This window comes from Cenococcum geophilum (genome assembly GCF_001692895.1).
Source record: "Cenococcum geophilum 1.58 unplaced genomic scaffold K441scaffold_114, whole genome shotgun sequence".
Classification (NCBI taxonomy): Eukaryota; Fungi; Ascomycota; class Dothideomycetes; order Gloniales; family Gloniaceae; genus Cenococcum; species Cenococcum geophilum.
Window position 1 is genome coordinate 204664 of NW_027137672.1, and position 14165 is coordinate 218828.

The 14165-nt window shown below is 36.3% G+C and overlaps 2 protein-coding genes across 2 annotated transcripts; both read left to right on the forward strand.

Moving 5' to 3' along the window:
* Positions 1-3626: 3626 nt before the first annotated feature.
* K441DRAFT_598103 (uncharacterized protein) lies at positions 3627-4154 on the forward strand (the record flags this gene model as incomplete). Its single annotated transcript, XM_067645091.1, has 1 exon — positions 3627-4154. A coding segment is annotated over one exon (528 nt), but the record flags the coding sequence as incomplete, so codon positions are not given.
* A 3136-nt stretch (positions 4155-7290) lies between these two features.
* K441DRAFT_598126 (uncharacterized protein) lies at positions 7291-7551 on the forward strand (the record flags this gene model as incomplete). The annotated part of the gene is made up of 1 exon (XM_067645093.1): positions 7291-7551. A coding segment is annotated over one exon (261 nt), but the record flags the coding sequence as incomplete, so codon positions are not given.
* Positions 7552-14165: the final 6614 nt, after the last annotated feature.

The window sequence follows — 14165 nt, forward strand, 5'->3', positions numbered from 1 at the left end:
CCGTAATAAATAGCATAACTACTTTAATATCTTTAAGATAGAATTACCCTAAGCTTTAATTAATAAACCTAATCTAAATAAGTTAGCCTTTAGTGTAATATAGAACGCTATAACTAAACTTTACTAGTTATTAGATTTATAATAAAACTAGTTTTAAAGGCCAGTATTTTTATATAGATAGAAACTATCTAAGACTAGATATATTAATAGTAATACTAATTTCTTTAATCTTACTAAAGTAAGAAGTCCTCTAATAACTTCTATAAATTATAATAAATAGTATATAGATAGTTATAACCAGTAGTAGATAGAGTTAGGCCTAGATATACACTTAATAATTAATAAAAACATAGTTAATTAGCGCTGCTACTTGCTACAGAAACTCAGCTTAATTATTAGGCCAGTACTAATATCTTTACTAGGTGTTACGGCTTAAATAAATACTATATTACGAAGATACTAAGCTAAAAAGGAAGAAAAGGGGTCGCTAGGACCACTGTAAACAAATATATAAATAAATATATAGAGTTAGCTGCTAAGGCGCTAGCAGTAGGCGAGCCAATTATAGGTCAGCAGAATATAGCAGAATTTAGCAGGTGGCGTGCCGCAGCGCTGTTACAACATTGTATTTATATAGCTTTTACTAGTAAAATAGGTACCTAAGTAGAACCTTAGCTACCCTAACCGCCTACTAAGCCGCCGCCGATTAAAAGATTTGGGTAGTAAAGTTACTGCTAAGAGTTACTGCCCGGATCCTGGCCGCATAGCCTGCCCTACTTACGCTCTGCGCTTATAAGTTTGGAATAGTAGTAACGTAGAGATTGCCTAATCTCTATTCCCCTACTAACGTTTCTATAACTAGATAAATAAATACAATCTTCGGCTAGTTGCAGCCAAGGTGCGTTCCATTACCTTCCACTATCAGATTTGCCGCACTTAGCAACACTTAGCTTTACTAAACCTCCCTTAAGAAGCTGTGTAGAAGTCCTGTTATAAATTCATCTAACTGTAATCTAACTTACAATTAACGTAGGTCTTCTAAACCGGGAAAGAGATAATTACTCTAATCCAAAGCCAGATATATTAAGACGTAAATGCGGTATTTCGATGTTTCGCGAATTATTAAACCGTATATAACCCTAAAGGGCTAGTTCTAAAACATATTGCGAGATATAATGCTACATAATAGGCTAGAACAACCTGTCCTCCCGGCCAACGAGTTATTGTACACATTTTGCAGGAGGATAAATTAGAGAAGGATTGCCCTAAGTATAGAGGGGAAACACCACTGGAGACGCCCTAAGACGATAAAGGACTTAATTTAGAGACTATATATCTAAAGCAATTTCTTATACTTGCCTTGACTATAGCGCTAGTTCGGATTTTATTTCTATAATTCGCTCCTTTTTAATCTATTTACCATTTCCTACTCCGTTCTCCCGCCCCAGTAACTACCGTAAGTGTAAATTTTCGCTTAATAGATCCAACTATCCTATAGGGTAAAAATCCTAAACATAGTAAGTATATACTAGAGTTATATGGTTTAAGCATCTTACCACTTTCCATTAATTAGGCTTACATAGTAGACTCAATATAGTATTACTAGTAATTCTTCCTTCCGTAGCTCACTAATAATATTAAAATCGCAGACAAACCATCGCTTTATTAGCTGGAGTGATTCAAACTTAGGTAAAATATACATGCTATTAAAACCTAAGAGGTTTATATCTGGGTTGAAATCCCAGTACAAAACTTTAGAGCAGAATATTTGTCCGAGAGTATTAGGTTGCCGATTTATTTTACCAGGTATATCTATTACGCAGATATATATAATTACACGCGTTTAAGCGGAGTCGATGCTTTCCATATAAGGCTATAAAAGGGGGTTTCAGTGGCGCAAAATAGAGTAATCCTTAAGAAAGTAGACTAAATATTCAATCTGCTTATTATGTCAACCATTATAGAGTTTGGGAATAATTGCCTTACTTACTACTGCAGAGGAATTAAACAGCTAAACTTATTTTAATCGCTAGCAAAAGAAGTGGCTACATTAGTAAGCTTAGACGTGATTCCGTTGGTGTAGATTTTTAATCGGTCTGCAATATAACGGTTATAATATTATATGACCTGCGGCGCTTATTTAGGTACATATATATTAAACTATAAGCTACAACTCGTAGAATAAGGCATAAGTAATACTAGGGAATACAAAATAAGGCATATGTACGGGCTTATATAAGAATATAGCGAGACTAAAGGAAGCGTAATTATGTAATATAGTACTAGTGCCCTTTAAGCTTAGTGCCTCCGGGCGGAATAAACTTTATTATCATTATTATAAGCTACGAAGTCGATCTTGATCTTCTTCGTACACTATCCTTTTAGCTAATAGTTCAGCCGTTACACGCAAGCTAACTAACTACAGCGTCTCTATAATTCTGGTGGTTAGCGCAGCCACCTCTACACGGCCTTTTTGTAGGGGAAGTTTTAGTATTTTTGCTATTTAAGGGAAAGTTAATAAAATACGCTAACCACTGGACGTGCCTAGGGGCTATATATATTTATACTATATTACTAGAATCACGTCTTTTTCTAATACCGCTAGAAGAAGTAGGGAGATACTTAAGAAAAATGTACACAGCGCTCCTAGGTAAACATACCCGCAGACTATATAACTCCTATTAAGAAAAGGGTGTCCTAGTATCCCAGCCCGGGATATACACCTATCCTACGGCCTACTTAGGCGTATTATACTCCTAAACTTTAGGTTACAAATAGAAAATTTTATATAGTTTTAACATATTTAGCTATTTCTTTCAGTATATTAATATGCCGGAATAAGGGTTTTTTTTAATATCATAATATAGTAAAATTGGGTTCTTTTAGCATCTTAATATACCGAAATCAACTTCTTTTAGTATCCTAATATGCTGAAATCAAACTTCTTTTGGCATCCTAACATACTAAAATCAACTTCTTTTAGCATCCCAACATGCCGAAATAAACTTCTTTATTACGGCTAGCGATTCTATAGAAGCAATCTAATAGATTAAGCAACAATACAGGGCTATATTATAAGTAGACTAAGGTAAGGAGCTACGAAGGTAGCGGGTGCAGACTATATATAGAGAAAGGGGGCGCTAAGGCCCTGGCGCCTTAGCGCCACATAACTATGTGACGGTGCAGGTTACCAATCGTCCAAACCGTTATATTCTTTAGCATCCCAATATACCGAAATCAACTTCTTTTTACACGTTAATATAGTGAAATTAACTTCCCCTAGTATATTAATGCGACGGTACTAGGGCACGTCACTTACTATATTCTGCCTGTTACGGACCTTATATTAAAAGTATTATAAATACTTATTAGGGAGATAGACGAGCCGCGGGAGATAGTATAAGCTATAACGGAAACAGTTACAACGGTCTTATACCTAAGGGCAAACGTCCTACACTTAAAGGCAACTCTTACACCTAGGGGCAACGGTCTTACACTCTTATACCTAGGGGTAACGGTCTTATACCCAGGGGCAAACGTCCTGCACTCTTATACCTAGGGGCAGCGGTCTTACACCTAGGGGCAACGGTCTTGCACCTAGGGGCAACGGTCTTACACCTAGGGGCAACGGTCTTATACCTAGGGGCAACGGTCTTGTATCTAGGGGTAATGGTCTTATACCTAGGGGCAACGGTCTTGTATTTAGGGGCAACGGTCTTGCATCTAGGGGCAACGGTCTTGCACCTAGGGGCAACGGTCTTATATCTAGGGGCAACGGTCTTATACCTAGGGGCAACGGTCTTGCACCTAAGGGCAATGGTCTTGCATTTAAGGGCAACGGTCTTATACCTAGGGGCAACAGTCTTACATCTAGGGGCAACGGTCTTGCACCTAGGGGCAACGGTCTTATACCTAGGGGCAACGGTCTTGCACCTAGGGGCAATGGTCTTATACCTAGGGGTAATGGTCTTACACCTAGGGGTAATGGTCTTGCACCTAAAAACAACGGTTTTGTACCTAACAGCAACGGTCTTACACCTAGGAGTAATGGTCTTATACTTAGGGGCAACTGTCTTATACTTAGGGGCAACTATTTTACACCTAGGGGTAAGCAAGTTGTGCCAGTGGCCTCGCCAAAAGTAGCACTAACTTAAGAAGTCTAAGCAACCTCCCTGCCATGCCTCCTATTTAATAAATAAAACCTTTTACTTTCTACTTTATAACCAACTTATCTACAATTGCAAAGCCGGACATTATCAATATAAAGCGCCGCAATTAATCCTCCCCTAATGTAACGGAAAAGAAGCAGCAGCTCTAAGGCCCTAGGTTAAAAGCTTCCCATCTAAAGGAGATGGATTTAATACATGACCAGGCCAGGCTATATTGGCTAGTAACAGCAAAGTTCCCAATTAATTCTCTTATGCTAGTATAGACCGTTGGCGCAAACCGGCCTATTAACAACGCCTATAAGCGGAGGCTTTATAAAATATTTAAGGAACAGGGTGTCCTTTAAAAAGACTTAGGGTATTAATTATAAGTGGCCTGCACTAAAGCCTAAGTGCAGAAGATGCTGGACTATATTAACGGCGGACGGGCATATAATGCTAACAATAATAGGCTAGGAGATGAATTAGAATATCTATCGTTTAAAGGCTAGGATATAGTAATTAGAGAGAAGGCGGAGCTTATAGTGGGCAATTACAGAGTAAAGGCATTAAAAGAATATTTGCGGTGTCTAAAATCCCCAGAGAATAAGTAATAGTGGATTTATAATATATACGACAAAGGTATTATTTTACTGCGCCCCTAAACCTAGCTAACTGAAATTAGCTAACTCTAATACAGATACGTTACTACCCTATCTAAACATTAAGCTTCGCGCCAATTAAGAAGATTTAGTTCTACCTAATAACTATAGCCAGATATAGGTAGAGCTGGCTACTTTATTATCTATAGACAGTACTCTTTTCTAAGGATTAAATACGGTGGTGGAATGGTAAATGCTGGATCTCCTAAGACTTAGCGGTCGGATTAAATTCCCAGTTAGACGGCTAGGTACTCTTTAAAGAAACAAAAATTGGAGGCCAATAATTACAAAATGGTGTAAGTTCTTAGTGGGCTAAGCAACATTTAACATTTTAATATTTGAATGGATGGCTAGCTATAGAATTAATAATATAAGTAAATTATATAATAGAGCTCCCTAGAAAAATGCTAACGATGTTTATAGTTCTGGTTTAATACTTTTAACTAAGTAATTAACTCAGTATCTTAAATCCGCGGTCAAGTTAAGATCGACGTCCAATTAAATAACTGGATTAAGTTAGCGAGCCTTCCATATGACCGCACCCCTAAAAATATTCGAAAGTTATTTTACCTTAAGTCTAAGGATAATACAAACGCTAATCTACTAGAGCTTCGCCGGCAAGATCTCTTTATAGCGGTAGATAATAAATTATACAACGACCTGTATAAATTTGTACTTTTAAAACTAGAGCTAAGCTTTACCGACGTTTACTCTCTTCTCAAAATCACGAAATAGGAAGGAAAGGTAATAAGTACGGTAATGTCTTATATTAGCCAGTAGCTAAATCGCAACCCTGCAAAGGTTGCCGAGCGTGATAGTAATAAACCTCCGCTATAAAACGATTTTCTACCAGCTTTACGGGAGAAGTACGGCGAAGAAGCGGATAAGTAGTTATTGGAACTTTAAAACCGGGTCCTAGAATATATAAGGGACAACATTAACGAATTTACCTGCCTAACGATGGAGCATTACCTATAAGAATACCCACGTAGCAACGGCATGGCTTATACTAAACAATTCGAGCACAAGACCTAGAAAGGTATATTAATTATTATTCTCGATATTGCTGGTCCACATCTCTAATATAACGTACTACTGCGATATAACACCGAGGACCTAAGAGAGATGTGCTCTAAACCGGCATCTATAATTGCTTAAGCCGTATATAAAATTATTGGCCGTATACCAAAAATACTGCAAAATCCTACTCTTAATAAAAACAACGCCATAGACGACCTACGCAAAACGATTAAACTATTAATTATAAGATAGGTAGTAAGGCGATACGCTAAAGCGTTAGAGAGCCCTACTAAACATTAGCAGCCGTCGGTAATTAAGATAATAGAGGCATAGTACGCAAAATATATAGCACTAGGGGAAGAAGACGTGCCTCTACCAGCCTTAAACCCGCTAGAATACAATCCGCTAATGTCCGAGGAGGAACTATAGGGAGGTAGTGCGTATAGTACTGGATCTAGTGGGTATAAGTCAGAAGTAGAGCGGCCCAACACAAAAGGGCTTAAGGACGGGCCTATAGCTGGCCATATTAGTGCACTAGCTTCTACATATCGTTAATAGGTAGAAGATCCGTTACAGCTAACACTAAAGGGCTTATAAGAACTCCGAAACTTACACCATAATTAGACCTAGTTAGAACCGCTAAATAATAGGCTAGAGACTTAAAGGTTAGGTAGGAAAGAAGGGAGTGGAAGCAGTAATATATCGGGCGGTATCTAGCTAATATAACCACAATTGTTAACTACGGCTAAGGGTTCTCGGGCTTAGAGGAAACGTATAATATAAAGTTTAAACATATAATTGTTAGATTTGCGCATTTAAATTTGGCTTTGTTATAAAATAATACTAAATACCAGAACGGTATTAATTGGCACGCCAAAATAATATACTTTCCCCCTAATATTTAGTAGGTACCTTGCCCCTAGGGGATCCCCCTCTTATTACGTCCATTAGTAGTAGACACCTAAAGGTCTAGTAAATACTAACAAATTTATTTTATCTATCTTAAATATAAGTACTAAATTCTTTAACAAAGCATATCGCTTACCTAGTAGTAGGTTATAGCCCTTATATACTAAGTTTTTACAGATACTAATATAGTATAGAAATGGACGATACCTTACTTAATAGGGAGTTAAGTATTAGCGAGGCCGACAATAGCGAGGTTAATAATAGCGACTTTAATGGGGACTCAGATAACGATAACGGCCTATATTATAAAGAAATATTTATATACTATAAACAGGACCTTAAAAACAGAAGCTTTAGGGATAAAAAGTAGGTAGATGTGGCATCCAATTTATATTCCTAGAAAATTAATCACTTAAAGGGCGAGTATAAGCTTAAAGGTATACCATATTCTGCCAGTTCTGCTATATTCTAATATATAAGGATAAAGCTGAAGAATTATAGTATAGGATCTAACTAAGAAGACGGACTCTCCCTATTTTGACGGACGTTAAGCAATTAAGATACTACAGCAGCTTTATACAATCAACTATGGGAGCAAGAAAGTAGGGTTAAAGGCGGCAGCGGTGGACGACAAGTACTACCGTGCCTTTTACCTTAACCTATTAATTATTATTAGCCGACCACTTAGGCCGATCACGCAGTCAAACGGCCGGTTTTTTAATAACATTACTATAACTTTTAAGAACTGGCGGGCCTTATATAGCAGTAAGCATATATACGGTCTACCGTTCGACCTAAAGCACCGCACCTTTTAACTAGCCACAGCAGCAATAAGGGAGGTATGGTACGTTATAATATATCTAATTGCGCCTATAATAACCGATTTACCTTAGTTAAGGCGGGAGTGTCGGAAGCGCCTTAATAAGTCGTCTTAGTCTAGTACATTACAGCTTCACTATATATATTTTCTCGCGGAATATATTAAGCGAGTCTTCCTTATCGGCGACCTTCTTAGAGAGGGTGTTAAGCCTTTATAGACGCTTAATAGCTCACAGTTACAGAAGATTACGTTTAATAAGTGGACTATTTTCTAAAATAGGTTTATAGAGGAATAGGAGAGTTATATACAAGAATGCTTATATAACGATTTTTGGATAGAAAACCAGCTAGCATTTCACGCTTATGACTATAGCGCGAATATAGAGATTAAAGTTAACAAGTAGGTCTAAACCCTATATAAAGAAACCTATCTTTACTAAAACAACAAAGAGTCTAAATCGGAGTTAGAGGATAGCGAGGATAGCACCTAAGTAGAGGTGTCTAGCCGGAGCAATATAGGAGAAGTGTTGGAAGCGGCTAAAGAGGTTAAATACCAAAGCCTATATACTAAGGGCCTTTATTAGCTTCGAACCGAATTAAAACAGAAGTACATACTTAATAATATCAGCAGCATATTATATACTTTAGCGGTTAACACTTACTACCTAAATATAAAGTCCCCTAATATAAATAACAAGCTCGTATATTATCTCTTAGCTAACCGGAATAAAGTCTTAAGAGAGTATTACGGCCCTTAGGACTTTACGTTCTATCTACTAGCCTTCTACCCAGTATACGGTAACTTCTCGTTATTTTAGCCACCTTCGTTCCTTATAGATAACCTTCTCGCGGTTATAAAAAATAATATAAGCTACTAAAACGATGGCGCTAACGTGCTTAGCTATAGGTATTTCTAGGCATACTCCAATATTAAGCGTAGCATCCGTTACGGACTGGATAAGCTTCTCGCTACTAAGGGCATGGCAACGGCAGCGCTTGCTCTCCCTAAAACTAAGGCTAATACCTCCTCCACATATATAAGGGCAAAACGTTAACGGCTCTTATAGATGCTGCAAGGCCCTAATTTATCTAAGCCGTTTACGCGCAAGCGGCAGCGTATTGAAGCGGCAATTATAGAAGAAGAATTTTCTTTTTAAATGGAATAGGTACTGACTATCTAAGTATCTAGGCTAACAGATAGCCGCCGAAGTTTTTTAACGGTGCTCAATCCAATCTTTTAGCTGATGCGTTTCTACCTTAAGGAGTGTCATTACTATACGCATATACTCCAGTCCTTCCAACCCTTAGTCTTCCCCGGCATACTTTGCTCTTTTGCTAAAATATTTAGGCTTGTGATTGATAAAGTATATAGCAGGTTTAAGGCTAGGGGTTTAAAAGGGCTAAGCATCGCTTTAGTGGAAGGCGTGTCCGCACTTAACCGCTTAAGGAGTTACTACTTTATAGGGTTCCTTAAATCCCTAATAGGCTCAGTCCTTAGCCCCCTAAAAACAATAGATGGTATACAGTAAGGAGCGTAGCCATATATTAACCCTCAAATATTAAACCTTAGAGATATTAGAGGCAGCCTTTACCTTAGCCAGTGGCTACGGGGTAAAAACAACCGACCGTTACTTATGCACGTGGCTTCTATTAGCTTTTACTATAGTCTAAAGGTTACAGCGAGTCGTCACAGTAACGTCTAGTTTAAAGAGCTTGGTAGTATATCAATTAAAAGACCAAGCGGAGCAGCTAAATTCTTAGAAGACTTATTCTATAATTTATAAATACCGCAAACGGTCGGGTTTATTAATCACCAATTCAACCATATGCTTAGGCAAGGTAGTTAGGGTGCGGATAGGACAAAAGAGGAGGTATAGCTGCTGGAGGATTAATAGGCATTAATACGGCGATGGTTATAATATAACTATCCATTTTCCTAGGCGTATATTAATAATATACGTTAAGTTCTGCAGCTAACGTTTGGGGTAGAGAGTACAAACTGGTCATGTCATACTTTACACCAAAAAAGGTCCTATTCTTAACCTATACGTTAACTAAGGTCCAGTAAGACTTCTCTTAGGAGCTCTATAACAGCTATAGCAAAGATAACAAGTCGGCAACCAGATCATTTTTGTTATTATATACCACGTAGGTCTCGGTTCTTTATATAGCCATTTAATATACAGCTAAAGGGTTAGTGGATAAGGAATAGTAAATTAGTGTATTGTTGGTTGCGATGCTCTTAAACCGGATTAAATGCATTCCTAGGATATATTAATCGAGGCTTAGCTATTAGAGGGTTATTAAGCTAGTAGGCTACACACCACCAGTGTTAGCGCTTATAGTAAGACCTGGTAGCGTTAAACGGGCAGCTATTGAGGCTGAAAATAAGATAAAGTAACTAATAAAGAGGAAAAGGATTGACTTTGGGTGCGCTATCCCGTTTACTAATATTCCTAAGTTAGTTAAGGATGGTTTTAAGCAGTAAGAAAAGAATAAGTAGGATTAAATGGTGTTAGAGCACTATTAAGTAGCTTAGGTCTGCCTAGCGGGATATCTTAGCAACCTACTTTACAATATAATGCTAATGCTAGCATTAACACTTATGTTATTATTAGTAACACCTATAGTAGCACTAAAGACACAGCATCTTAGCGTAGGGGCCAAAAAAGACCTGGGATTATTTGCAGCGAATTTAGTGACTAGAATGCTATAGTTTCTCCAGCCTAAGGCGTTTCCATAGAAAACGGATACTAGGTCAGTGCTTCAAATTCCAGAGATAATAAAGAAACTAGGTATATATTAAGATAAGGTATAGATAAAAGGTGCTAATAAATATAAGAGCATAAAGGAGTAAATAACCGGTTATTGCGAGATATAGGATGGATTAAAGTGGTAAATAGAAAGCGAGACAGCCCTTAAAATAGTAATGTCGTTCTTTATAGCAGGGATGAATTACTATAAACTTATAAAGAGCTTCTCTCTCTACGCAAGGATGCAGCAGGATATATTCGTAAGGTATTCCGTAGTTATAATAGTATTTAGGTGGATTAATATTCGCAAATTATTATAGATAAAATATAGGTGTAAAGGTAGTGGGGCATATTGTTGTAGAAAACTTAGCAGTTTCCTTAACAAGTTGGTTTCGGCATGTTAATATGCTAAACCTTTTTTCCACTAATGCTATATTAATTCTCTAAAAAGAGTAAGAGTGTGACGGCCAAACTACTAGCTAAAAGGATAGTGTATAAAGAAGATCAAGATCGACTTCGTAGCTTATGGTTTAACATATATATACCTAAATAAGCGCCCACTAGGTCACGTGACGTCACAACCGTCACAAAGAGTAGAAGTAAAGTAGTGGTGGTGTAAAGGGCTAGTAACCAGCCTCCTTAATATTATATTATTTTAGCAGATTAATATAGTAAAGAAAGTTAATTTCGGTATATTATATGCTAAAATAGGATAATTTTAACATACTTATATAGTAGGATGAGTTAATATCAGTATATTAATATAGGAGAGGTTAATTTTAGTATATTAACACGGGAAAAGAAGTTGATTTTAGCATATTGATATACTAAAATCAAATTTACGGAAATAGAAAATAATCAGTCTAAGATAAGTGTTAAGATAAGTGTTAAGATAAGTGTTAAGATAAGTATTAAGATAAGTGTTAAGATAAATATCAGGCGTTAAGATTAGTATTTTTATCCATATTTAATATTAATTAGAAATTATTCAATATTAAATATTAACGTTTAATATTCAATATTAATACAAAAAGTGTTAATATTTAGTATATTAAATATTTTATAATAAATATAGCAGTATTATTCTATTTTACCGATACCTTAAGTATTCCTTCTTAGAACGAGTCGCGTTCCCTCTAAGCGAGAGTGCCGCCTATTAGCCTGTGCTGCTCTCGCCTCCTTTTTCTATATTGGAACGCGACGCGTTTCTACTTTTCCATTACTATACATACCGTTCTTTTTAATTGTACATTACATCGATAATATTCATCTTTGCCTTATACTAACTATTTTTTAGGGTTATTTAATTATCACTAACTCCTCTCCTAAAGAAGGCTTGCCGGCAATAGCTCTCTAACACTTTAGCTGCTATGCCTCAATAGCGTATTTGCGTGTCAGAATCGGCTTTAGAGTATAATGCTGTTGTAGATATAGGCAGCGTTGACTTGGTGGAAAATGGTCTATAGGCAATACGCGAGGAGGCCCAAATATATAAAAACGTACCAAAAATGCCTTAGATTGGATGTTTACCCCTCTTTAGTTGTCCCAGCGACTTTAAAAGGATAAATATAGTAGAGGAGCGACGCGCAATCTTAGTGCACGTAAAGAGCGAGGAATCTAGGATAAACCGCATCTTTAAGTCCCGGCGCCGGCTAATAGAAATTAATAAGCAATTTACGCGCTGGCGAAACGTCGGCTGCTAGCTATACTTTGCTACCACAGGACGGCCGGAGCCTAACCACATGGTTTATAACTGTACTTCTTAGAATAGCTGCGAGAGAGCATAGGTAATCCTTAACTGGCTGGAAAAACTTACTCTTCCTAGGTTTTTTAATAAGTTAGGAGTATGCAGCCTGTGCTCCCAAACAAACTATCTATGTGGGGATATTAGGATAGCGTATTAGGTATATATAGCGGAGTCTAAGGAGGTTAAGGATTACTAGAAAGAGATATTAGAGTCCTAAGGGCAACTAGATAGCTATTATAAGAACAAGGCAGTAGTAAGGAATACAATCGCGGCTCTCTATATATATAATAACTAAGTGCTTAGGAAAATGGTTGCAAAAAAGATATCTAATAAGGATAGAGTGGACATTACGGTAGAAAACTAAGTGCTCTTCTGGTTTAAACGACAGATATCATTCTATGGCAGCTTTGTTCTAAGACTCCTTTTCGTATTTAAGATACTAGTATATACATTTAACTTTTGGTAAAAGAGGTAGTTAGAGATGCAGGCGAACTAGTAAAATAATAATAAGGCTACCGGTAGCGCGTCGGTTAAAATATAGTAAGAGCAATCTAAATAGGGGTAGGATAATAAGTAGGAGCTACAGGACTGGACAGAATCGCTAGATTAGTGGGTTGGTAAGTGCAGCTTCTGCGCGGATTAAGGGCTAGATAGTCCTTATATTAATCACACGTTAAGAGCATATAAAAGGGGTAAGGCGGCGTAACGTAAGGTTTGACTTAGTGAGGCGATTTACCTTAAAGGGTATAGGGCTCGGGGTGGCTGCGGGGATTGCGGTACCCCTTGGGAGTTTTGCTAGAGGTAGAAGAAGAGGGAGAATAGAACATAGAAGTTGGATAGGTCAAAAAGGTGCCAATATAGGCGGCTGGTGTATAACACAGTAATTAGGCTCTTTTAGTGCAGTAATAGCAGATATAGGGTGGATATTTATATAGCAATAGAGGAAGAGGGGGATAAGGAATATATAGGTCTAGACGATAAAGATATAGCAGTATAGCTATGTAGGGGTATAACGGTAGCAGGGGTTAAATGTTTAGAGATTATCTAACAATTTTCGCTATAGATAAAGATAGTATAGAAAGCCAAACTATACTAGGGCTATAAAGCAACAATTTAATATAGAGGCGAGTGTTTAATATATATTATGGAAAACTCGGAGCAGTTTCGTTAACAAGTCGCGGCTTGGTTTCGGCATATTAACATACCAAACAATTTTTTCAATTTTTTTTTTAGTAATTCCCCTCCTAAGCTTTAGGCTAGGAATAGAAATTTTTTAGTAATTTTTATATAAAAAGCTATTTCGGCATGTTAATATACTAAAATTAAATTTGCAGAAATGGAAAATAGTTAGTTTAAGATAAGTATTAAAATAAGTGTTAAGGTAAGTGTTAAGATAAGTATTAAAATAAGTGTGGAGATAAGTATTAAGATAAGTGTCGAGATAATTGTTTAGATGTGTTAAGATAAGTATTAAGATAAGTGTTAAGATAAGTATTAAAATAAGTGCCGAGATAAGTATTAAGATGAATGTTGAGATAAATATTAAGTATTAAGATAGGTTTTAATATAGCAACTGCTAGTATGGCTACGGCGTAGGCGTTAATAGTATAAGGCTAGTTAAAATAAATAGATTTTGGCATATTAATATAATAAAGAAAGTTAATTTCGGCATATTAATAGTAAAATTTTATTAATTTTAGTATNTTAATATACCGAAAGGAAGTTAATTTTATAATTTTAAAAGGTAAAAAAAGTAAAAAAGTAGTTTTAAAAGTAGTAAAAAGGGTAAAAAGTAGTAAAAAGGGTAAAAAGTAGTAAAAAGTAAGTATTTAGTTTTAGAGTAGTTTTAAAGGTAGTTTTTTTTAGTAGTTTAATAGAAAAAAAGAAAAGTTTAGTAGTAGTTTTAAAGGTTAAAAAAAGAGTTTTTTAAGTAAAAAGAGAAGAAAAAAAAATAGTTTAAAGGTTTAGTAGTAGTTTAAGTAAAAAAAGTAGTTTTTAAGTAAAGGGTAGTTTTTTAGTAAGGTATAGTTTTTTAGTAAGGTATAGTTTTTTAGTAAAAAGTAGTTTTAAAGTAGTTTTTTTAGTAAAGAAGTATAGTTTAAGTAAAAGA